We start from the raw sequence: 27,653 nt of genomic DNA on the forward strand, positions 1-27,653 counted from the left end.
GCTCTGTGCTTTGTGACCACCTAGAGGGATGGAATAGGGAGGGTGGGAGGGAGATGCAAGAGGGAGGGGATATGGGGATATATGTATACATTTAGCTGATTCACTTTGTTGTACAGCAGCAACTAACACAACAATGTAAAGCAATTATACTCCAATAAAGATGTTAAAAAAATAAAACAGGTAGAATCATTTTACTAGAATACTGAATGCACTTCAACTGAACCTCAACATTCTTTCTCTAAATACATTCTAAATATATTCTTTCTCTAAAAATAGATACCATGTCAGGTCAAAGTTCCCCTTAAAGTCTAGGATGAGTCTTGAGGTCCGCTCTTACCCCACTGCTGCAGCCTGATTGAATGTGGATGAATCTGCCTTCATGTTCTTATTGTATACCTTTGTACACAATATTAGAAAATATAAAACATTATCACTTGTATGTCTAGAAAAATCACACTGAGAGTTCCCTTGAAACTAGAAATTGGCATTTGTGGCCTCAGAGGAGTTTTTAATTTGTCATGCCATGAATTCCATTCCCATTCTCAAAACTTCAAACTACTTTTTTCCTATTTGTCATTGCCTTGGTTCAGTTCATTGACAGTGCTTAACAACTCATAGTGGCTTGAAATGAACACTTTGTAAAGTCATCTCAGAGCCCCTGAATTAACTTATTCACTCGTAAGTGCAATTTTCAAAAATGTTTAAAAAAAAAACCCTAATTTTATTTCCCTGTAGGATCCATCCTTTACTGCGCTGTTAACCACTCAAACGTAAGTCCAAAGAGAGATTGTAAATAAACACAATGAACTAAGGAAATCAGTCTCTCCACCTGCCAGCCACATGCTAAAGATGGTAAGAAGCAAGAATATAAATAAAGTGGTGTGAACCAGCAGTAGTAAGAGCAGGCAGCTAACTGGCATCTCTTAAGACTCTTGTGGCTTACAAAGTTCTGTCTCTATTTTTCTACTTCATTTAGCTCTGTCATGGGCAGGGCAGAAATGAATTTTCCTTTATAATGGTTAAATAACTTGTCAAGATTACAGGGCTCTTAAGCTGGGAAGGCAGAATTTAGAAGCCAGATCTTCAGACATCAAATATGAAGGTGTTACATTTTTGGTTCACTATCTTCCCTAGTCGAAAATAAAGAAATCTCCTATCCTTCAGGATCAATGCCATTTAGGGTAAATAACAGCCCATTTCCCAGGGAATAGTCCATAAAAGCTAGACATCTCCCATGTGGACACAGTGGGCTACAAATGGAATTGGCAATAAACTAGGTCAGCTTATTACTACTGAAATATAGTCAGACTATCTCACATGTTAGTATTTAGAGCAGCAACATTATTAAAAATCTTAGGTGTGGCTGCTATGCTATCATAGTCAGATAATGTATTAGGTATTTCTCTCGTTAGACATACCTGTGGACTTGTCTTTGTGTGGAAATTGGCACTGGGACAGATAAAGACACATGCACACACATACACACAAACAAAAAGGTACTTTAATACCAATGACAATTAGATAATACATCTACAGAAGTTTTAAAGTAATGCAAATCAGCCTACCAATCAGATTTTAAAGCATATACTTCATTGGAATTGAATCTTTGTGTATTTTGTTTTTCTTGTGACATTTAGGAATGGAGCAGAGAAGCAACAGCAAATGCTCAGAAGTGGGCAAACAAGTGCACTTTAGAACACAGTAATCCAGATGACCAGAAGACCAGTATGTAAATGAGTCAATGTTTGTTGAATAAATGAGCAAATAAAATATTAGACAAATAAAATAGGATAGACCATTCTGGGGCATTGTATTCAGAAGACTTTGTGAATAAATGTTGCTTATATGGCTGTACTTTTAAAATTAAAGTATCTGTATAGAGAGAGATATGATAAGTACTATTTCATGCTTGTTGATTATTTACATTATGCAAATTATTTCTTAAGCAGCATCTCATTTGTTCCTCTTGATCAGCTCATGGTGAACAGGTCATGCATAATCATTTTCCCGATTTTAAAGATTAAAAAGTAAGGATGTGGAAGGAATGAATTATGCAAGAACACAATTGGTAGGAGTATCATATACTGGAAAGTTAACCAGGCTTCCTGATTTCTCACCCTTTGCCCTTTTTGTGATATTGTGTAGCTGTATGGTGTTTTGAAATCAGATTATTTTGCATTCACAAAATGTGTTAAAATATGTTTAACTGTTCCTGAATTTTACTCTAAAAATATTTAAGCTTTTTTAAATCAGGATGAATATTTTGGGTGTGTTGATTCATTTTTTAAAGTTTTGATAACAAATTGTCAAGTATTTTGTATAGACTGTGTACCTATAATGCATAGAATAATACATTAGACTCAAAAAAACTTGAAGACGTATCTTACCAAGGATCATAAAAGCCATGAGAGAAAAAAAACTTGTATTCACAAACCTCACATAAAATGTTTTACATTATCAAGCATGATATACACATAGGTAAGCCCAATTTAAAGGTAGTGAATAACTTACCTGTTATTTCAGTAGAATTGTTCTTGTTTATATTGTTGATGCAAACATTATGATGAAATTACAACAGGAGGCGACTGTGTTCAGTAGAACATTGGAAAATGGTCTTAAAGATCCAAGTCTACTGTTAGTTTCTAAGTTTCTGTCTTTCCTTATTAAAGGAGATATCCAAAAACATTTTATACTTTCTTTAAGCAGCACGTAAACATTATATTTCAAGTCACCAAAACGTAAATATTAAGAGAGGGCTGAAAAGGGTAACGTTTCTGGACCTCAAGGCACTTCTTTCTTCTTTAAATTAATATTACTCTGGTAAGAACACCTTTTTTTTTTTTTTTTTTTAGTTTTTAAAAAATTTTATGCTGCTAAGAACACTTAACATGAAATCTACCCTCTCAAGAAATGTTTAAGTGTACGACACAATATTGTTGATTGTGGGTGCCATGCTGTCCATCAGATATCTAGAAATTATCTTGCTTACCAGAAAGTTTATGCCCATTGATTAGTAACTCCCCATTCCTCCTTCCCCCCAGCCCAGCAGCCACCATTCCACTCTTTGATTCTATGAATTTGACTATTTGAGATACTTCATACTGATAGAATCAGGCACTCGTTTTCTGTGACTAGCTTATTTCACTTAGCAAAATATCCTCAAGGTTCATTCATGTTGCTGCATGTTGCAGAATTTCCTTCTTTTCTAAGGATGGATGATATTCCATTGTGTGTATATACCACATTTTGTTTATCCGTTCATCTGCTGATGGACATTTAGGTCATTTCCACATCTTGGCTATCATGAATAGTGCTGCAGTGAACATGAGAATGTAAATATCTCTTCAAGATCTTGACTTCAATTCTTTCGGATAAATACTCAGAAGTGGAATTGCTGGATCATTTGGTAGCTCTACTTTCAATTTTTTGAGGAACCTCCCTACTGTTGCCTACAACAGCTACTTATGTTTTATTCTCACCAACAGCGTACAAGAATTCCAATTTCTCTTGCTGTCTTTTGTTTTTTGAGAACAGACATCCTGACAGGTGTAAGGTTATATCTCATTGTGGTTTTGATCTGCCTTTTTCTGATGATTAGTGACACTGAGCACCTTTTCATATACCTGTTGGTCATTTGTACATCTTTTTTGGAGAAATGCTGTTCAAGTCCATTTTGCTCAAGAAAGATTCTTAAGTCGTTTCCTCAGGCAGCCCCCAGAAAAGATGGATCTCTGACAGTCCATCCAATTCTTTCCCTCCCCAGGGAGAGGCTAAGAGCTGGAGTATTTTGTTTGTTCACTCTGTGCTGAACCAGGAAAGGAGGATACGGCAACTGCCAGCCCAAATATCTGTCTCTGTTCTCACTAGCCGCAGGCAGCGAGTTTATGCTAGGTCTTGATAGCATTCCAAAACAGGCAAGTCAGGAGCCAGTCCTTCAGGCAGCCTCTGGAAAATGTGTGGCATCAGATGACCAAACCAGCTTCTTCCCTCCCCAGGGAGAAGCAGGCAGCTGAGGTTTTTGTCGGCTTGCTCTGTGCTGAGCTGGGGAGAAGGGCTATGGCATCTACCAATCCAAACTGCCATCTCAGTTCTCCCCCAGGGAATGAGATTGCGCTCCAGGACTGGCAAGAAAGATGCCAGTTCTTTGGGTAGCCCCAGAGAAACTGGACCACTGGACACATTGATCAACTCTGCCTCCCAGGGAAGAAAGGAAAAAAATGAAAGGATTTTTCATTTGCTTGCTCTGTGCTGAGCCAGAGGGAGGAGTTATGGTGTCTAGCAGCCCAAACACCATCTCCACTCACCACCTCCAAGACTAGCAAGACAGAAGCCAGCCCTCTGGGGCGTCCCCTTGGAAACGTTGGGTTGCTGGACACATGAGCCAACTCTTTCCCTCCCCTGGAAGAAGCTGGGAGTTAGAGGGTCTCTTCCTGATTGTATAGCACGGTGCTGAGGGTAGGGATTCTCGCCAGAGGGTTTTCCAATCTCCCTAGAGGCTTCAGTGAGTCTGGTTTCATATCCCTCAGGGTCAGGAAGCCTTTAGTTTTGTTTCTGGATTTCTGACAAGGGCAATTTGTTCATGAATTGTTGCTGAATCAGTGTGTGTATTGGGGAAAGGAGAGTCCAGGGCTTCCTACCTCACCATTCTGCTGATGTCACCCTCTGCAAGGTCCTTCCTGCCTAACTCTCTGAGGAGACATTATGACTCCTCACAGAGTTATAATATAACTGGAAGTTATAATATACAGTTATAATATAACTGGAAGTTATAATATACAGTTATAATATAACTGTAAGTTATATATAACTCTCCTCAGAGAGTTATAACTGTAAGTTATATAACATTATATAATTATAATGTCACATTGTGACATTATGACTCATGGATTAAGGGAAGAGCTACAAGTTTTGAACACCTTCCTGATGTCAGTTGACTCTTGATTGGGACTCTTAAAGACTGCCCGTAAACCTTTTTTTCTCAAAGTTTATGCAAATTCATAATCATAAATATTTATTCTGGCTCCTATATGTGAAAAATCTCTGCTGAGGGTGGGTAAGAGGAGAGAAAAAACAAAATTTGGTTGTTGCCTTGCGTAAGCTAACAATACAAAGCTGAGAGCACACACATTATACCTGTAAAGAATTGAGCATGAAAAAGAATGCATCTTTGACAACCCACAGGGAGAAGGATTTTGTTTGGTTTGGTTTGGTTTTGATTTTTATTGAAATATAGTTAATTTACAATGTTGTGATAGCTTCAGGTGTACAGCAAGGTGATTCAAATATACATATATATATATTTTTTATATTCACTTCCATTATAGGTTATTATAAGATATTGAGTATAGTTCCCTGTGCTATACAGTAGGTCCTTGTTAGAATAAATTCTCCTCAACCTATTCAAAGTTTGCATATTGTGGCCAGCCCAGTGGGCTAGGTAGATCTGTCTTCTATTCAGCTTTACAGTTGATAAGGAATGGAAGCATCTTTTTCATGTATTAACAGTTAGCAAATACAGGCACTGAGTTTGAAGAGCAACATCCTTGTGTTCATGTAGTTGACTTCTCTTGCCACGGCATGCTTTTTTGTTTTCTTCATGAATGATCTGTTCACACTTAGGTACAAAATGTGGTGAGAATCTCTACATGTCAAGTGACCCTACTGCCTGGTCAGATGCAATCCAAAGCTGGTTTGAAGAACACCACAATTTTGTCTATGGTGCAGGACCAAAGAGCTCCAGTGCAATTGTTGGACATTATACCCAGGTAACCAGAACAAATGAAAAACTTCTGCCACAGATGCTCTAACAGAGAAAGCTTCTCCAAATGATGACCAACACCAATGTTCAATCTGGGGGAAGGGCTTGAGTATAAGAGAGTCCTGGCATTTGGCTGGTATTTCATCTAGAACTGTCATTTTTTTTTTCCATGAGCTGCAAAATTCTTGGCAGGGAAGTACACTCTGTACTTTTCCAACATTATAAATGGATACATGAAATTTAATATTTTTAAAGTTTGTGACTTTGTTTCAGTAATTTAAATATTTCCATAAGGTATACAGCTGCAAACTATAAGAGTCACTTTTTTTTCTTTCTTTTTAAATATTTGGCTGCGTTGGGTCTTTGTTGGTGCGCGCAGGCTTTCTCTAGTTGTCGTGAGCGGGGGCTACTCTTCACTGCAGTGTGCGGGCTTCTCATTGCAGTGGATTCTCTTGTTGTGGAGCACAGGCTCTAGGCACGTGGGCTTCAGTAGTTGTAGCATGCGGGCTCAGTAGTCGTGGCACGTGGGCTTAGCTGCCCCGAGGCATGTGGGATCTTCCGGGACCAGGGATGGAACCCGTGTCCCCTGCATTGGCAGATGGATTCTTAACCACTGCACCACCAAGGAAGTGCCAAGAATCACTTTTTTTTTTACATTTGCTATTATTTGTTTTCCCAATATTTTCCCCTCTTCCTTAATGTACTCTTACATATTTCCTTATGCATTTGTAGCTTGTTTGGTACTCATCTTTCCGTGTTGGATGTGGAATTGCCTACTGTCCCAATCAGTAGAGTCTAAAATACTACTATGTTTGCCAGTACTGTCCTGCATAAGTATATACTTTAAAGTTTAATACCAATAATTCCATCGGCAATTTAATATTTTAAAATAATCTTACATTTACCCAATCAAAATAAAAAAGCATATTTTAATAAAGAGAAGGGATAAACCTTTGGAAATACTGCTTAAGGTAAGATACATTCAACTTATCAGAGAAGAGACCAAGTTCTCATTTCCAAGAGTAAAATCTGAAACTCTCTTTCCTCAATTATGAAGTCATGTCTTTTCTCTCAATTGCCTTTCCCCAGGGCTCAAGGTTATTCTCTGGGCACGTGTAGTATGCCTTTCTCTAGACTTGATGTCATCAGGTCTCACTAATTGCACACCCTAGGTGGGTGGAAGCTTGATGGTAAAGCAAGAGGCAGTAGTGGAGTGGAAAATAAGGGATAGTAAATTGTGATTTCAGCCCTTTCTGCTGAAACGTTCCTATTCTTACTTATCTTGAAAACCATATACGTTATTATCATTAGAAATGATTCATTCTTCTGGGTCTCAAAGGTTTTTCAAGAGATCTTTAATATATGTTAGAGTCCAGAAGAAGGAAACATCTTAAGCTTTTGTTTCTCAGAAGTTTTCACCAAAAACTCCATAATGAACAATTCCTTACAATCATTATTTGTAACAGGAAACATGCTCTTTCATTAAGCAAAACGTTTTAAGTTCTCCACAACAAATCCTATGGATAAACTAAAGACCTAACCTCAACATATCTGCTAGTCTTAATTTCTTTTAAAATTTGAAGTTCTTTACCACTACAGGCAGGGAGGCCCCAAACCAAGCCTCATATAGGATTTATTTGATACTACAGATGACCCAGGGATATGGGTCTCCAGTTTGAGAAATATGACCTCCAAAGTCATTTTCCTGAAAACAGCTATTAGAGTTTAGTAGAAAGAATAGATAGGTCATTTGGGGAAGGACAACACGGGCCTAGGAAGACCCTGAGCTCACCTCCTCCCATGCACACACTGAATCTACACCTACATATAAAGAAATTGCCCCCGAAGTTGATTTAACAGCTTCTGCAGATAGAAGGACCACATAGAAATTAGTAGGAAAGATGGAGACACCGTATCCATGGGAACCCCACCTCCATTTTAGTGATCTGCAGTAGGAGGGATATAGCTGAGGGGCTCGAGAACAGACTCACCTGCCCTGGGACACAGCCAAAAAAACCCCAGCAATTTAAAAAGCATTCAGACTATACAGAAGGAAAATCCATCTACTAACCCGAGAGCTTCTTCCAAATGAACAGGGAACTGCTGGAGCCCTCCCCAGAGTCAAAGGCACCAGTGAGCACCACTGTTTGGTCCCCCTGGGACTCCCCCCAGTGCACACCTTCCCCAGCTGCAGCCCTAGCCATCCCACCAAGGCAGCCGTAAGCACAGTGCTCCCCAGGGACTTCCTCTAGCCTGGCCCATTCCAGCTCAAGCTGGTCTGCTAAAGCCACCAGTCACCAGCAGTCACAGGGGATGCTCTTACACAAGGCCACTCCTTCAAGACCAAGAGCGGTAGCTGTTTAGCCTAAATCATAGAAAAAAACCCAAAATTTAGCAACTATACTCCAATAAAAAAATTTTTTTAAATAATAATAAAAACAAAATTCAAACAAAATGAGGAGACAGGAATATGTTCCAAATGAAAGAACAGAATATAACCACAGGAAAAAACTCTAATGAAATGGAGATAAGTAATTTACCTGATAGAGTTCAAAGAAATGGTTATAGGATGCTCACTGAACTAGGGAGAATAATGGAAGAACACAATAAGAATTTCAGCAAAGACTTAAAAAATAAAAGAACCAATCAGAAATGAAGAATATAGGAACTGAAATAAAAAATACACTCAAGAGAATCAATAGCAGATTATATGATACAGAAGAACAGATAAGCGATCTGGAAGCTAGAATAGTGAAAAATCACCCAATGAGAACAGCAAAAAGAAGAAAGAATTTTTTTTTAAATGAGGAGAGTTTAAGGTACCTCTGGGACAACAGCAAGCTACCAACAGCTAGGGGTCCCAGGAAGATAAGAGAGAGAAAGGAACAGAAAACATTTAAAAAAAATAATGCCTGAAATCTTCCCTAACCTGAAAAAGGAAACAGACATCCAGGTACAGGAACCTAAGAGAGCCCCAAACAAGATGAACCTAGAGTTATACCAAGACATAATTAAAATGGCAAAAGTTAAAGAGGAAATTTTTAAGGCAACAAGAGAAAAACAACTAATCACACAAAAGAGAAACCCCATAAGACTCTCAGCTGGTTTCCAGGAGAAACTTTATAGGCTGGAAGGGAGTGGTAGGATATATTTAAAGTTCTGAAAAAACAAAAACAGAAAAAACTTACAACCTGGAATATTCTGTTCAGCAAGGTTATCATTCAGAACTGAAGGATAGATAAAGAGTTTCCCAGACAAGCAAAACTAAAAAAGTTCATCATCACTAAATTGGCCTTACAAGAAACGTTAAAGGGTCTTCTTTAAGCAGAAAAGCAAAGGCCACAACTAGAAACAGAAAACACATATGAAAGAATAAATCTCACTGGTAAAGGCAAATATATAGTAATGGCAGTGGATCAGTCACTTAAAAAGCTAGTATGAAGTTTAAAAGACAAAAGTGCTACTATCAATTGTAACTGCAACAAGTAGTAAAGGACTACACAAGGTAAAAAAATGTAAAATATGACATAAAAATCATAAAACAGATGGGGGTAGTAAAAATTTAGTGCTTTTAGAAAGCCTTCGAAGTTAAGTGACTATCAGCTTAAAACAGCTATAGATACAGACTGATATATATGAACCTCATGTTAAGTACAAAATAAAAACCTACAACGGATACACAAAAAATAATGAAAAAGAAGTCCAAAGCTAACACTAAAGGAATCCATCAAACCACAAGAGATGTACAGATGGTAACTGGAATTACTGTGGTGATTTCATAATGTATAAAAATATCAAACCACTATGTTGTACACGTGAAACTAATAGAATATTGTGTGTCAAGTATAACTTAATAAAAAAATTGATAGACCCTTGGAGAATGCATCCAAACTCACTGCCTGGCTGTGAGAGGGGAGGCATCGGGAACCAGGCATCGGGAACCAGGCATCTGGAGTGAGAGCTGAAGTGAATAATGAGGAAAGCGGGAGTGACAGAACCTCCAGAACACTTTTGTGTCTACGTCACAATCTTTCCAAGCCTTTCCAAGGCTACCACATGGACAGCCATGTTCTGTGCAGGAAGACAGATTCAAATACATCACTTTGGGCCCTTGGCTCCCTTGACACTACTGAGATTTGCATTCCCATGTATTTTCCGATGAATTAAATAAATTTAACAGCCAATAGGATACTCATCATCGATGAGTTACAAGTTAGTCACTGTAATTGACTACACCCAGGCTATTGGCGTTTATCAAAACTTTTTAATCTCACGTTCCTTTTTCGGTAAACATAAAAATCTCTCACGCACTACCTCTGGAAACTCATAAACCTTCCCCAGCTCTCCCTGACCCACAAATACACACACCACAAACTACTTAAATAGCACAATGCCATCTCGAAATTAAAATATATATATATTGGAGCTTTACTGTCCCTAGTTCACATTAGAGGAATTAGGGTATTTATCCTCTTTCAAATATAAAATTATATTGCAACATTGAGTATTCTTTTTCATACTGCAACCTCCTGCCCCCAGGATCTTTCCCCGTCTCTCAAAGTGATATATTTATCCCTAGCCAGCTCTCTGCAGGGCACGGCCTTACCAATCTGACCAAGTCTACCGGGAGATGAAAAGTGTATTGCTGCAAAGAAGTTATCTGGATGCTTTAGACTAGTTATGCCAGTGTAGCTGCCCAGCCTGAAGAAGTAGAGTCAAGGAGATGGGTCGATGTGTGTGAAGTAATTTCTTAATTTGGATGTTATGTAAATTACATGTTGGGAATTGTAATTTTTCAGTTTTGTTTTGTTGTTGTTTTTTTTTTTTTTGGCCTGGTGGTGCAGCTTGTGGGATCTTAGTTCCCCCACCTAAGGGGTCGAACCTGGGACCACAGCAGTGAAGGCCCAGAATCCTAGCCATTGGACCGCCAGGGAATTCCCCTCAGTTTTGCTAACAGAACTAAAAACGTTACATATATACTTATATATATTTAGTGATTGATGTTGCCCTTGGCAACTAAACAGTAAAGTGAAAAATATTTGACAGTGTGTATTTTACATTACAGTGGTAATAATGTGAGTAAAAAGAGTACCCCTTACCAACAAGGAACACCTTGTGCCAGTTGCCCTGATAACTGTGACAGTGGACTATGCAGTAAGTTTGAAGTGATTAACTTGCTATTATAATCAAGAATTGATGTTTCATTTTCTTTTTATGGATAAAGAAATCTCCCAAAATAACCAATTTAAATAACATATTTATGCCAAGACAAAAAGATTACCCAACAGAGTGTGTTTAAGTAAACATTTTACACATTTCAATAACCTACATATTCTCTGTAATGAAAAGAATACAGGCATACCTCAGAGACGTTGTTACAGATCACTGAAAGAAAGAAAATATGGCTATTAAGCGAGTCACACAAATTTTTGGTTTCCCAGTGCACATGAAAGCTATGTTTACACTATACTGTAGTCTGTGAAGTGTGCAATAGTATTATGTCTAAAAAAAAACAATGTACATTAAATTAAAAATAATGCTTTTGGAAAAATTGCACCAATAGGCTTGCTCAATGTAGGGTTGCCACAAACCTTCAATTGTAAAAAACACAATATCTGCAAAGTACCGTAAAGTGAAATGCAATACAATGAGGTATGCCTATATTACCATATATAAGATAATGAAACATCTAGCATCCATTTGTTTCTGTGACCTCGCAGAGCTCATTAATAACTATACATTCGGGGCTTACCTGGTGGCGCAGTGGTTGGGAGTCCGCCTGCCGATGCAGGGGACACGGGTTCGTGCCCCGGTCCGGGAAGATCCCACATGCCGAGGAGCAGCTAGGCCCGTGAGCCATGGCCACTGAGCCTGCGCGTCCGGAGCCTGCGTTCCACAACGGGAGAGGCCACGACAGTGAGAGACCCACATACTGAAAAAAAAAAAACAAAAAACAAAAAAAAACCAAAACTATACATTCATGCTTCTGATAATTTCATCAACGTTAATGTCATTACACCAAAGGTAGTATTTTGAAAGCATAAAAATGTATAAATCTAAGGATGTGAGACCACATTGTGTCTCAGTCTATACAGGCAAACTGAATGTTTCTTTTCTGCAAATGAGTTCCTCATGCTGATTACTGCATTTTTTTCTAAAGTATAATTGGAAGCATGGTGATTAACATAATAAATGATCACTTGCCCTATAATTTACTCATGGTTTTGTGCACACTTTTAATGACAAAGTCCAACCTGTATATGATATGGGTTCATAGAATCCAAGATATTGTTGCAAAAGGAGGGAATAAAATGTCATATGTGTCATTTCTAAAGTTATCATGATCTGAAGTAAAAATAGCTATTGGTTTTTTATAGTTGGGATATTTTTATTAAAATTATTATGGGGCTTCCCTGGTGGCGCCGTGGTTGAGAATCTGCCTGCCAATGCGGGGGTCACGGGTTTGTGCCCCCGTCTGGGAGGATCTCACGTGCCGCGGAGCGGCTGGGCCCGTGAGCCATGGCCGCTGAGCCTGCATGTCCGGAGCCTATGCTCCGCAACGGGAGAGGCCACAACACTGAGAGGCTCGCGTACCACAAAAAAAAAAAAAAAAAATTATTATGAACAATAGAGTTGACTCATTCCCTGAGACTTTTACCTTTCAAATGCATTCACCTTTAGTCAGCATTCTTTCTTACTGAATTATAGAGCTATAATTCAGAATATTGATGATGTCAAAACTATAAATTAACTAAAGGAAAAAAATCAGCTAAAAAAACATGGAATAGGCTTCCGGGAAGATGGCGGAAGAGTAAGACGTGGAGATCATCTTCCTCCCCACGGATACACCAGAAATACATCTACATGTGGAACAACTCCCACAGAACACCTACTGAACGCTGGCAGAAGACCTAAGGCTTCCCAAAAGGCAAGAAACCCCCCACGTACCTGGGTAGGGCAAAAGAAAAGAGAATAAACAGAGACAAAAGGATAGGGACGGGACCTGCACCAGTGGGAGGGAGCCGTGAAGGAGAAAAAGTTTCCACACACTAGGAAGCCCCTTCGCGGGCGGAGACTGCGGGTGGCGCAGGGGGAAAGCTTCGGAGCCGCGTAGGAGAGCACAGCAACAGGGGTGCGGAGAGAAAAGCGGAGAGATTCCCGCACAGAGGATCAGGGCCGACCGGCACTCACCAGTCCGAGAGGCTTCTCTGCTCCCCCACCGGGGCGGGCGAGGCTTGGAGTTGAGGCTCAGGCTTCAGTCGGAGCGCAGGGAGAGGACTGGGGTTGGCGGCGTGAACACAGCCTGCAGGGGGTTAATGCACCACGGCTAGCCGGGAGGGAGTCCGGGGAAAACTCTGGACCTGCCAAAGAGGCAAAAGACTTTTTCTTTCCTCTTTGTTTCCTGGTGCGCGAGGAGAGGCGATTAAGAGCGCTGCTTAAAGGAGCTCCAGAGACGGGCGCGAGCCGCGCCTAAACGAGCGCAAACCAGAGACGGGCATGAGACGCTAAGGCTGCTGCTGCCGCCACCAAGAAGCCTGTGTGTGAGCACAGGTTACTATCCACACTCCCCTTCTGGGGAGCCTGTGCAGCCCGCCACTGTCAGGGCCCCGGGATCCAGGAACAACTTCCCCAGGAGAACGCCCGGAGCGCCTCAGGCTCGTGCAACGTCACGCCGGCCTCTGCCGCCGCAGGCCCGCCCCGCACGCAGTGCCCCTCCCTCCCCCCCCGCCCCCCACCCCCACGCCGGCCTGAGCCGGCGACCTACACGCAGAGGCGGGGCCAAATCCAAAGCTGAGGCCCTGGGAGCTGTGAGAACAAAGAAGAGAAAGGGAAATCTCTCCCAGCTGCCGCAGAAGCAGCAGATTAAAGCTCCACAATCAACTTGAGGTACCTGCATCTGTGGAATACATGAATAGAAAACGAATCATCCCAAATTGAGGAGGTGGACTTTGAGAGCAAGATTTATGATTTTTTCCCCTTTTCCTCTTTTTGTGAGTGTGTATGTGTATGCTTCTGTGTGAGATTATGTCTGTATAGCTTTGCTTCCACCATTTGTCCTAGGGTTCTATCCGTCCGTTGTTTTTTTTCTTAATAATTATTTTTTTATTTTAATAACTTTATTATACTTTATCTTACTTTATTTTATTTTACTTTATCTTCTTTCTTTTTTCCCATCCTTCCCTCCTTCCTTCCTTCCTCCCTCCCTCCCTCCCTCCCTCCTTTCTTTCTTTCCTTCTTTCTACTTCTACTAATTCTTTCTTTCTCCTTTTCTCCCTTTTATTCTGAGCCGTGTGGATGAAAGGCTCTTGGTGCTGCAGTCAGGAGTCAGTGCTGTGCCTCTGAGGTGGGAGAGCCAACTTCAGGGCAGTGGTCCACAAGACACCTCCCAGCTCCACATAATATCAAATGGTGAAAATCTCCCAGAGATCTCCATCTCAACACCAGCACCCAGCTTCACTCAATGACCAGCAAGCTACAGTGCTGAACATCCTATGCCAAACAACTAGCAAGACAGGAACACAACCCCATCCATTACCAGAGAGGCTGCCTAAAATCATAATAAGTCCACAGACACCCCAAAACACACCACCAGACGTGCACCTGCCCACCAGAAAGACAAGATCCAGCCTCATCCACCAGAACACAGGCACTAGTCCCCTCCACCAGGAAGCCTACACCATCGACTGAACCAACCTTAGCCACTGGGGACAGACACCAAAAACAACGGGAACTATGAACCTGCAGCCTGCAAAAAGGAGACCCCAAACACAGTAAGATAAGCAAAATGAGAAGACAGAAAAACACACAGCAGATGAAGGAGCAAGATAAAAACCCACCAGACCTAACAAATGAAGAGGAAATGGGCAGTCTACCTGAAAAAGAATTCAGAATAATGATAGTAAAGATGATCCAAAATCTTGGAAATAGAATGGACAAAATGCAACAAACATTTAACAAGGACCTAGAAGAACTAAAGATGAAACAAACAATGATGAACAACACAATAAATGAAATTAAAAATACTCTAGATAGGATCAATAGCAGAATAACTGAGGCAGAAGAACGGATAAGTGACCTGGAAGATAAAATAGTGGAAATAACTACTGCAGAGCAGAATAAAGAAAAAAGAATGAAAAGAACTGAGGACAGTCTCAAAGACCTCTGGGACAATATTAAACACACCAACATTTGAATTATAGGGGTTCCAGAAGAAGAAGAGAAAAATGGACTGAGAAAATATTTGAAGAGATTATAGTTGAAAACTTCCCTAATATGGGAAAGGAAATAGTTAATCAAGTCCAGGAAGCACAGAGAGTCCCATACAGGATAAATCCGAGGAGAAATATGCCAAGACACATATTAATCAAACTGTCAAAAATTAAATACAAAGAAAACATATTAAAAGCAGCAAGGGAAAAACAACAAATAACACACAAGGGAATCCCCATAAGGTTAACAGCTGATCTTTCAGCAGAAACTCTGCAAGCCAGAAGGGACTGGCAGGACATATTTAAAGTGATGAAGGAGAAAAACCTGCAACCAAGATTACTCTACCCAGCAAGGATTTCATTCAGATTTGATGGAGAAATTAAAACGTTTACAGACAAGCAAAAGCTGAGAGAGTTCAGCACCACCAAACCAGCTTTACAACTGCTAGAGGAACTTCTCTAGGCAAGAAACACAAGAGAAGGAAAAGATCTCCAATAATGAACCCAAAACAATTAAGAAAATGGGAATAGGAACATACATATCGATAATTACCTTAAATGTAAATGGACTAAATGCTCCCACCAAAAGACACAGATTGGCTGAATGGATACAAAAACAAGACCCATATATTTGTTGTCTACAAGAGACCCACTTCAGACCTAGAGACACATACAGACTGAAAGTAAGGGGATGGAAAAGGATATTTCATGCAAATGGAAACCAAAAGAAAGCTGGAGTAGCAATGCTCATATCAGACAAAATAGACTTTAAAATAAAGATTATTAGAAAGACAAAGAAGGGCATTACATAATGATCAAGGGATCAATCCAAGAAGAAGGTATAACAATTGTAAATATTTATGCACCCAACATAGGAGCACCTCAATACATAAGGCAAATACTAACAGCCATAAAAGGGGAAATCGACAGTAACACATTCATAGTAGGGCACTTTAACACCCCACTTTCACCAATGGAAAGATCATCCAAAATGAAAATAAATAAGGAAACACAAGCTTTAAATGATACATTAAACAAGATGGACTTAATTGATATGTATAGGACATTCCATCCAAAAACAACAGGATACACATTTTTCTCAAGTGCTCATGGAACATTCTCTAGGATAGATCATATCTTGGGTCACAAGTCAAGCCTTGGTAAATTTAAGAAAATTGAAATTGTTTCAAGTATCCTTTCTGACCACGCTATGAGACTAGATATCAATTACAGGAAAAGATCTGTAAAAAATACAAACACATGGAGCCTAAACAATACACTACTTAATAACGAAGTGATCACTGAAGAAATCAAAGAGGAAATTTAAAAATACCTAGAAACAAATGACAATGGAGACACGACGACCCAAAATCTATGGGATGCAGCGAAAGCAGTTCTAAGAGGGAAGTTTATAGCAAAACAATCCTACCTTAAGAAACAGGAAACATCTCAAATAAACAACCTAACCTTGCACATAAAGCAATTAGAGAAAGAAGAACAAAAAAACCCAAAGTCAGCAGAAGGAAAGAAAACATAAAACTCAGATCAGAAGTAAATGAAAAAGAAATGAAGGAAACAATAGCAAAGATCAATAAAATTAAAAGCTGGTTCTTTGAGAAGATAAACAAAATAGATTAGCCAGACTCATCAAGAAAAAAAGGGAGAAGACTCAAATCAATAGAATTAGAAATGAAAAAGGAGAAGTAACAACTGACACTGCAGAAATAAAAAAGATCATGAGAGATTACTACAAGCAACTCTATGCCAATAAAATGGACAACCTGGAAGAAATGGACAAATTCTTGGAAAAACCCAACCTTCTGATACTGAACCAGGAAGAAATAGAAAATGTGAACAGACCAATCACAAGCACTGAAATTGAAACTGTGATTAAAAATCTTCCAACAAACAAACGCCCAGGACCAGATGGCTTCACAGGTGAATTCTATCAAACATTTAGAGAAGAGCTAACACCTATCCTTCTCAAACTCTTCCAAAGTATAGCAGAGGGAGGAAGACTCCCAAACTCATTCTACGAGGCCACCATCACCTTGATACCAAAACCAGACAAGGATGTCACAAAGAAAGAAAACTACAGGCCAATATCACTGATGAACATAGATGCAAAAATCCTCAACAAAATACTAGCAAACAGAATCCAACAGCACATTAAAAGGATCATACACCATGATCAAGTGGGATTTATTCCAGGAATGCAAGGATTCTTCCATATACGCAAAACAATTAATGTGATAAACCATATTAACAAATTGAAGGAGAAAAACCATATGATCATCTCAATAGATGCAGAGAAAGCTTTCGACAAAATTCAACACCGATTTACGATAAAAACCCTCCAGAAAGTAGGCATAGAGGGAACTTTCCTCAACATAACGAAGGCCATATAGGACAAACCCACAGCCAACATCATCCTCAATGGTGAAAAACTGAAACCATTTCCACTAAGATCAGGAACAAGACAAGGTTGCCCACTCTCACCACTCTTATTCAATATAGTTTTGGAAGTTTTAGCCACAGCAATCAGAGAAGAAAAGGAAATAAAAGGAATCCAAATCGGAAAAGAAGAAGTAAAGCTGTCACTGTTGGTAGATGACATGATACTATACATATAGAATCCTAAAGATGCTACCAGAAAACTACTAGAGCTAATCAATGAATTTGGTAAAGTAGCAGGATACAACATTAATGCACAGAAATCTCTGGCATTCCTATACGCTAATGATGAAAAATCTGAAAGTGAAATCAAGAAAACATTCCCATTTACCATTGCAACAAAAAGAATAAAATATCTAGGAGTAAACCTACCTAAGGAGACAAAAGACCTGTATGCAGAAAATTATAAGACACTGATAAAAGAAATTAAAGATGATACAAATAGATGGAGAGATATACCATGTTCTTGGATTGGAAGAATCAACATTGTGAAAATGACTCTACTACCCAAAGCAATCTACATATTCAATGCAATCCCTATCAAACTACCACTGGTATTTTTCACAGAACTAGAACAAAAATTTCACAATTTGTATGGAAACACAAAAGATCCCGAATAGCCAAAGCAATCTTGAGAACGAAAAATGGAGCTGGAGGAATCTGGCTCCCTGACTTCAGACTATACTACAAAGCTACAGTAATCAAGACAGTATGGTACTGGCACAGAAACAGAAAGATACATCAATGGAACAGGATAGAAAGCCCAGAGATAAACCCATGTACATATGGTCACCTTATCTTTGATAAAGGAGGCAGGAATGTACAGTGGAGAAAGAGAGCCTCTTCAATAAGTGGTGCTGGGAAAACTGGACAGCTACACGTAAAAGTATGAGATTAGATCACTCCCTAACACCATACACAAAAATAAACAAAATGGATTAAAGACCTAAACGTAAGGCCAGAAACTATCAAACTCTTAGAGGAAAACATAGGCAGAACACTCTATGACATAAATCACAGCAAGATCCTTTCTGACCCACCTCCCAGAGAAATGGAAATAAAAACAAAAATAAACAAATGGGACCTAATGAAACTTCAAAGCTTTTGCACAGCAAAGGAAACCATAAACAAGACGAAAAGACAACCCTCAGAATGGGAGAAAATATTTGCAAATGAAGCAAATGACAAAGGATTAATCTCCAAAATTTATAAGCAGCTCATGCAGCTCAATAACAAAAAAACAAACAACCCAATCCAAAAATGGGCAGAAGACCTAAACAGACATTTCTCCACAGAAGATATATAGACTGCCAACAAACACATGAAGGAATGCTCAACTTCATTAATCATTAGAGAAATGCAAATCAAAAGTACAATGAGATATCATCTCATACCAGTCAGAATAGCCATCATCAAAAAATCTAGAAACAGTAAATGCTGGAGAGGATGTGGAGAAAAGGGAACCCTCTTGCACTGTTGGTGGGAATGTAAATTGATACAGTGACTGTGGAGAACAGTATGGAGGTTCCTTAAGAAACTAAAAATAGAACTACCATACAACCCAGCAATCCCACTACTGGGCATATACCCTGAAAAAACCATAATTCAAAAAGAGTCATGTACCAAAATGTTCATTGCAGCTCTATTTACAATAGCCAGGAGATGGAAACAACCTAAGTGTCCATCATCGGATGTATGGATAAAGAAGATGTGGCACATATATACAATGGAATATTACTCAGCCATAAAAAGAAACGAAATTAAGCTATTTGTAATGAGGTGGATAGAACTAGAGTCTGTCATACAGCGTGAAGTAAGTCAGAAAGAGAAAGACAAATACCATATGCTAACACATATATATGGAATTTAAGAAAAAAAATGTCATGAAGAACCTAGGGGTAAGACAGGAGTAAAGACACAGACCTACTAGAGAATGGACTTGAGGATATGGGGAGGGGGAAGGGTAAGCTGTTACAAAGCGAGAGAGAGGCATGGACATATATACACTACCAAACGTAAGGTAGATAGCTAGTGGGAAGCAGCCGCATAGCACAGGGAGATCAGCTCAGCGCTTTGTGACCGCCTGGAGGGGTGGGATAGGGAGGGTGGGAGGGAGGAAGACGCAAGAGGGAAGAGAGATGGGAACATATGTATATGTATAACTGATTCACTTTGTTATAAAGCAGAAACTAACACACCATTGTAAAGCAATTATACTTCAATAAAGATGTTAAAAAAAAAGTCAAAATACAAGAGTTCAAAAAGGCAAAAAAAATAAATAAATAAACCATGGAATATTTCTACCTCTGCTGAGTGCTATATTAGCTAAGGAGCTTGGAATTTATCCTATTAGCAATAAGCACTCAATTGAAAGGTTTTCAGCAAAAGAGTGACAAGGTCAGAATCATGTTTGATAAAGAGCTTTCTAGCACTGGTAAGTAGAAACTATTGGATGGAAGTCAGCAAGAAAACTATTGAAAAACATGGATTAAAAAGAAATTGATTGTCTTGACCTCATTACTGGGAAAATGAATGAAGAACAATGGACAGGGCTGAGAGACAAGAAGTAGAATAGCCAGTGTTTGTTACCAGTGCTGGTTGGTGCTGGTCAGAAGTAGAAAAGAAGGAGTTCAGATTGATTCAGTTCCTGGCCTGAATGACTGAGTAGTCAGGGAACCATTCCCCTGGGATTGTGGGAGGGGAATAGTCACCTTGGATCCATTTTGGGTAAGAGGATGAATTTAGTTTGAGATTTGTTGGGTTTGGGGTCCCTGGAGAACATCCAAAAAAGAAACATTAGAAAGCAAGAAGGCATATTATCATTGTTTTACATCTCTATCTTCCCACTGGAATCACTTTCTCCTGAAAGAGAAAGCATTGGTGTCTGAGGCAGTGTGTCCAATAGGATGAAATGATAAGGATGTTCTCTATCATCATGTATCTTACAAGTAGCCACTAGTCACATGTGGTCATTGAACACTGTGGCTGGTAAGATTAAGGAACTAAATTTTTAATTTCGCCTAGCTTAAAATAATTTAAGTTTAAATAGTTCTATGTGTGTAGTAGCTCCTCCCATATTAGATTCTGTAGGTATTTTCATTTTACTCTCTTTGCTAAGGGAGAAAAATAGGTCAATTCATTTTAGAAACATGTCACCAAGTTCAAAATAAAAAGTGATGGATTAATCAGTGAGCTCAACTAAGGCACCTTGTATGTCCCTCAAGAAGTGAAAGGCCCCTTGTGGTGTAAGTGACACTGACTTGTTTGTCCAATCTTACCCACTCATACACTTTGAATATGTAGATTGTTTTGTCGTTACTGAGAAAAATGATAATGAGGTAACTCATCTGTTTTTGTTACAGCCAATTCTTGTGAGTATGAAGATCTCCTTAGTAACTGTGATTCCTTGAAGAAAACAGCTGGCTGTGAACATGAATTGCTCAAGGAAAAGTGCAAGACTACTTGCCTATGTGAAGGCAAAATTTACTGAAATGCCCAACTTGCACTGTGCAGGACTAAGTGGAGAAAATCTGCATCATTTAGTTGACACATACCAAGAGGGAAATTGTAGCCATGTTAGTTACAAATTTGATTCCAAACAGTAAGGAACCTTTTTCTCCAGGATATTTACAGAGATCTCTTTCATACAACGATTTACAAAAGTAAGCTAGTCTATGACAACAACTTTGGACTGATACAAATTTGTCACCTTACATTTAATTAACTGAATCAAGTTGAGAATTTTGAAAGTAGTACAACCACAGGACTTAGTCACTAGAACTTTGGATTAAAATAAAGAATTACATGTTTTCTGAAACAACATGCCAAAAGAAAAAAAAAAAAGACTGTAACATTGTCATTCCTACTCCAAGATTTTTTACATGTTTAAAGAATGAATTCAAAGATTGACATCTACCTTTGTCTTATGACATCCTCTTTAAATAAAGGCAAACAGCTTTTAAAATAAAGAATTTATCTAAGCAAACACACGTATGTGATTCTTGAGTCATATTTTATAATATTAATATATAACCCCAGCTAGACTAGCCCAGATATATGATTAGACAGAGCAAAATTTCTGAAAACATTTGCCTATAAAATTAAATTTTGGGAGTTCCCTGGCAATCCATTGGTTAGGACCCTGCACTGACACTGCAGGGGGTCAGGGTTGATCCCTGGTCAGGGAACTAAGATCCCACAAGCTGTGTGGCACGGCCAAAAAATAAAAAATTTAAAAATTAAATTTTAACAATAACAAAAAGGAATCAGTTGTATTCTCTTTTTGCTTTTTGACATTTTGCTCTCTTCTGCACTGGTTTGATATCCTACCTTTTGTGTAAAAAGAATAGTAAATACAAAAATACACATGTAATTTCACATTTATGCAAAATGTACATGAAACATGGGAAAAGTATACCAGAAACTAATGAGATTGGTTATATAGAGTGGGTGGGTGAGAATGGGTTGGGCAGGATGGAGGGTGTCAAAAGGCTAGGAGAAAATGGGTGGGGCGTGACACTTCTCTATTTCTTTTTATATAGTTTTAGCTTATGAATTTTGTTTCACATACTCTTCAAAATAAAATATAATCAACAAGGGTGGGCAGAAAAATCCAAAATGAAATAGAAACAAGAATAAAATAAACTGTTTTGCACATAGATCAAATAATCACCATAAAGGGTGGGAAAAAAGAATCAATTCAACTAATGTTTGAATGTCATATTTGAACTGTATGTCATCTATATTTATATAAACAAATGTTCAACTCTAGTGAATAAGATTTTGTTTTGTTTGTTTTTAACATAGACACATGGGTTAGTAATTCTGAAACTACTATATATCCTATGAACACACAAATAAATAATTATAAATAATGGAAGCCAGGTTTCTCACTGTTGGAGAAAGTCTTTACACACATGGAAAGAAGGAATACAGGATTAAACCCTGTGTTGTTGCATTGGAATTGGAGGTATTAGTGTGAATTTGTAATTTTTCACTTATACATAGAGGTGTTAGAAAAATAGTGAACAGAACAGAAGGAATTCCTGCCCTCATGCATGGATAATTTTTGAAACTGGAGGATAAGAACATAAGGGTTCCCAGAGCCACTAGGGACACAAACCATTCTTTGGGATGATAAAAATTGTTCGTAAAATGTAACAACAAAATGTAGTGTTAACCACTTTTAAATGAAACACATAGTGGCTTTGAGTTAAAGAAAGTTCCAGGGACTTCCCTGGTGGTGCAGTGGTTAAGAATCTGCCTGCCTATGCAGGGGACATGGGTAAGCCCGGGCGCTACAACTACCAAGCCTGGGCTCTAGAGCCTACGAACCAGAACTACTGAGCCCACGTGCCACAACTACAGAAGCCGAGCACCTAGAGCCCGTGCTCCGCAACGAGAAGCCACCGCAATGAGAAGCCCGTGCACCGCAACGAAGAACAGGCCCGCTCGCCACAACTAGAGAAAGCCCGTGTGCAGCAATGGAGACCCAATGCAGCCAAAATATAAAATACATAAATAAATTTAAATCGATGTGATGCTAATTAGAAATTAAAAAAAAAAAAAGTTCCAGGAAAAAACGGTTTCACGTTGGCCACATGAAGCATTAATCCTTATCCCGGCAACGTTGGCAGCCAGCAACAAAGACGGTAGTAGCTGATGAGCGGTCACTTCAGTGGCGTCCAGAAGACAACCTCATCTTTGAGATCTGGAGCTATTGGAAACATGTTCACTGAGAGTCCCCAAGCATCAGAATCCTTAGAGTCCCAGATCTGTGAAAGAAGGTGGGGTAGAAGAGTAGAAAAAGAGCAGATGCTATGGGGGAGGTAACAGGATCTGTTAGCACACATGAGAAAATCCCTGGGGGCACCCAGTAGCAGTTGGGTGAAAAGTGTAGGGTTTATGGCTCTTTCAATAGCAGGCAGAAGGGAACACCCTCTTCCCTGTCACATACATGCACACACATACATGAAAACAATTGATGGAAACTGTCTTAAAACCAAACCCCCTAGTACTGGGAAATACGATTATAAAATGTACTCTGGATCTATATATAGAATATTTAAATGTCATCAGGTGCTGATTTCGCTATTTCAAATTGAGATACTGTTTCTCTTTTGTAAGTGAAATAACACATGTAAGATATTTAGGAGTAAGAGAGACTAATGGTGCTCAGTAAATTCTAATTTATTTCTCTGTTTCACCTTAGTGCTACCAAAGTTAATTAGAAAGCATTCTACATTCCAGGTGATATGCTGATTCTTTTACATTCATTTTTTGCACTTTATCCTCGCAATAGTCTTTTGTCTGCATTTTGCAGGTGAGTGAGCAGGGACAGGAGGGTTAAGTATTTTGTCCTGATATGGACTGCTACCCAACATCAGAGCACAGACTCAACCCTCACGCTTTTGGGGAATACACAATGCTGTTTCCTGATCTAGACTGAAATTAATTGACAGTTTGGATTAAAAATGCATTCAGACAGAGGATTTAATGGGAAATGAAATAAAGTTTTATACAAAGTTCTTAGGTTCTTTGTTCTATATTTATGGAGATGTGTTTATTTTTGACAATGTGACATTTAAGACTTGTATTAACAGTTCAATGGTAGTCAGGCATGGAATACCTCCTTAGAACTTTATAAAATTACATCATGACTCAAGCCTATTGACTTCCATTTCTATTATCTTAAAAACCTGTTCTATAGTTATAAAAAAGGTGACAGGAAATAAATTAAAACTTGAAGAGAACTAATTAGGCTGGGTGCGGGCATGAAGGAGACTTCTGGAATTAGTAGAGCTGGTTTCATAGCTATACACCTATGTAAAAATTAAATTGGCTATATACCCTTAAGATTTTGTGCATTTATTGTATATTAGTTATGCTTCAATTTTTTAAAAAAAGATGCAGGGAGGGAGGAAGGAAGGAAAAAAAAGGAAAAGGCAAAAAAATAAAAGAAAATAGGTTACTATGGTATGACAAGGAGCACAGGTTTGGGAAGAAAATCTGGTTTTTGTTTGGTGCATATCATGAGTGGAGGTATGGAGTGGCAGTTGAATATATGAGTCTGGGATTCAGTCTAGAAAGGAAATAAAAATTTGGAAATCATCTCTGTATAGTTGATACCTACAGTCATGATATTAGATTAGATTCCTAGGAAGTGATTGAAGGGATGTGCTAATCCCAGGATATGCTGAAGCTTGGAAAATAAGATATAAACGTTCACCAAAAGCGTCAAAACAGGAGAAGCAGCAGAAAGGACTGAAGAGTATAATGTAAATGAATGTCAGAGAGACAGATTACTGTGTAACTCCTATCATTTTTTTCAATCAAAGAAATGAATCTTTAAATTCTCTATGCCTGTGCAATTACCTGAAGGAGTAAAGGAATAATTCCATCTCTAAGGAGACACAAAAGGATCATACAGATGCTTGGGGAATATTGAAAACCTTTTGAAAATGATCGTGAAATTACTGTCAGTTGAGAGCTATCAGTTAACCCTGAAAAATGATGAGGAAGGAGGAGCCGTATAAGGTGACTGACATGACAAGTGGAAGGAACCAGAAAATCTTGAAAGCTTGATATTAACCTGTGGGAAATTCCTATGATTTAAAATATTTTTCTTATCTTCTTATATTTAAAATATTTGACTTATCAACCCAATCAGGTTGATACAAGCTCCTTGGAGTTATGGACGACTTTTCTCTTATGTCCCCTAAACACTCAGCACCCTGTAGAACAATATTTGATGTTCAGGGGATGTTTGTCGTGTTAAGTTGTTTGTTTCTAAACTCGTTTTCTATTTTTTTTTTTTTTTTTTTTGCAGTACGCGGGCCTCTCCCTGTTGTGGCCTCTCCCGTTGCGGAGCACAGGCTCCGGACGCGCAGGCTCAGTGGCCATGGCTCACGGGCCCAGCCTCTCCGCGGCACATGGGATCTTCCCGGACTGGGGCACGAACCCGTGTCCCCTGCATCGGCAGGTGGACTCTCAACCACTGCTCCACCAGGGAAGCCCTCCTTTTCTATTTCTTATGTTATTATTTTTATTTTTAAATTCCGGATGGATTTTTTGGTATATTCACCCTGCAAATATGAAGAGCCAGAGCTGAAAAGGACCTTCAGAGGTTCTATGGCCTACACTCTTTTTCGAGATGAGAACACTGAAACCCTGAAAGAGGTTACAGAAGTAATTAGTACAAGTTACAGGTCTAACATTGATTCTAAACCCAGGTTCCCTGAGTCCAATTTTAGTAAGTGTCTCACTAAAACTACACTTATTCTTAAATATCATCATTGCTTACCTCTCTACCATAATCATATTTGCCTTCATTACCTATTTCAGTATCAATCCCTCAAAAGATTATCTGCTTTGATTCCTTGACATTTCCTCAAGTACATCTTTATTCATTGTTAAATTTGGTCTATGTTTAACTAGAACTCTGTTCAGTAACCCGCACCCAGTACTCTGCTCAACATTAGCTACCGAGTAACAATGTAATAAATGGATACATGAACAAATAAGTAAATGAATGAAAAAATAACTCATTAATTGCTACAGGAATGTATTTTGTGAGACTGACACAGATTTTTTCAGAAGCCAAAGGGTTCTTTACCAAGAAGGATGTGTTGCCAAAGAATTCCTTAATGTACTTCTTGTTAAAATTGTACATGAAAGAACACTACTTGCTCTCTAATTTAACAAAAAAAAAGAGAAGGGAATAGTGTCGGCTCCACCTTTTTGGTAAACATGGACCATCACTACTGTTTCTGTGGGGAAGAGGAAATAAGAGCCAGCTTCCCTTTGAAATATAGTAAATACAAGGAAGAAACATACATAAAGGAATACTGAAAGTTTAGTTGATTCCCAAGTCCTCTCTCTCTCCTTAATACGATGTTTATTGTTCTAAAATGTTAAGTTGATATATTGGTTGTTTGGTGCCTATAAAATTGAAAGAGAAAATAACAGTGTCTAAAAATGTAGCATAAAGGAACATACCACAATATATTTATTTGATCGAACAAGAAGATTGAAATTAAAAGGCAACTCTGAGCACTGATATACATCATTATATTTATAATTGAATATCCAACACCATTATGCATATCTCTGGTAAAAAAAAAAGAATAGTCTTTCATTCAAAAATATATTAAATATATACTTGATAAAACGCAATGGGGAAAGAAGCAAGTTCCGGGAGGAAAAAAAAAAATTCTGCCATACTTTCTGGGAGGCCCTTCAGTTCTAACCTTATCTTTGGAAAGCAGCTTGCTCAAGACCGTGCCTGGTTTACATGACTTCCCTTTCATTTTAGCTGTACGCTCCCTTGGGCCCAACGGCCAGGACCCTAATCAGGCGGGATCTCCCTGGAACCCAGATACAGGTTTCTGTCCCCACCTTTCTCCTCTACTATCATCTTCTTCTCTTTTGTTCTTTATTTTAATTTTGTACAGTGGAATTGCAGCTACTGCATTTTATTATGAGTGAATTTAGGGAAACATGTTTGGGACCTAATCCTTTCTTGGCAAGACTGTGGAGAATGAATATTTTTCAACATTAAAACCCTTCTCCACCTTAACCAAGTAACCAAGGTTAACATCACCAGTGATAAAACATATCCATATCTCATACTCCGTGATATGATAGGAGGAGGAGGGCAGTTCACCTCTGGAGTAGTTAACCCTAAAATCCATAACCCCAGTCTCATCATGAGAAAACATCAGGCAAACCCAATTTGAGGAACATTCTGCAAAATATCTGAGCAGTACTCTTCGAAAACATCAGAGTCTAAGATGACTAAATGCAATATGGGACTGCGGATTGAACCCTGGAACAGAAAAAGGACACTAGCAAAAAAGTCTGGAGCTAATAGTATTGTACCAATGTTAATTTCCTGGTTTTGATCATTGTACTATGACGATGTTAGATGTCAACATTAGAAAAAAACTGAATGGAGGGTAATAAGGAACTCTCTGTTACCTTTGCAATAGAGATAAATCTTAAGTTATTATTCTAAACCTAAAATTATTCAAAATAAAAACTTTAAAAATCTCTTCTGCTTCCTAATGTTGATAGGATATAAACACTTTAGTGACTTTATTATTTAAATAGTATGCCTTCATTTTTCCAATTTATTGTCCTTATACCAAGGTTTCAAATTTTTCCCCAAAACTGCCCCATACATTTGCCACTGTTAGCTTTTTAGTTTGTTTTTTGTTTTGTTTTGTTTTTTC

General features: G+C 38.6%; 2 protein-coding genes across 2 annotated transcripts in view; one reads left to right on the forward strand and one right to left on the reverse strand.

Annotated features, from left to right (window-relative positions):
* CRISP2 (cysteine rich secretory protein 2) overlaps positions 1 to 21,174 on the forward strand; it is a 33,266-nt gene extending 12,092 nt beyond the window's left edge. The window contains 6 exon segments of the mRNA XM_033863679.2: positions 736 to 852; positions 1,638 to 1,725; positions 5,620 to 5,765; positions 6,491 to 6,606; positions 10,824 to 10,912; positions 20,784 to 21,174. Coding sequence (XP_033719570.1) covers positions 736 to 852; positions 1,638 to 1,725; positions 5,620 to 5,765; positions 6,491 to 6,606; positions 10,824 to 10,912; positions 20,784 to 20,911 — 684 coding nt within the window. The 3' untranslated portion in view covers positions 20,912 to 21,174.
* Positions 13,057 to 27,653, reverse strand: part of CENPQ (centromere protein Q) — a 94,155-nt gene continuing 79,558 nt past the window's right edge. Inside the window, exon 9 of the mRNA XM_073810634.1 lies at positions 13,057 to 13,119. Within this exon, the coding sequence (XP_073666735.1) occupies positions 13,072 to 13,119 (48 nt within the window). The 3' untranslated portion in view covers positions 13,057 to 13,071. The remainder of the gene's footprint in view (positions 13,120 to 27,653) is intronic.

Source organism: Tursiops truncatus, chromosome 10 (assembly GCF_011762595.2).
Source record: "Tursiops truncatus isolate mTurTru1 chromosome 10, mTurTru1.mat.Y, whole genome shotgun sequence".
NCBI lineage: Eukaryota > Metazoa > Chordata > Mammalia > Artiodactyla > Delphinidae > Tursiops > Tursiops truncatus.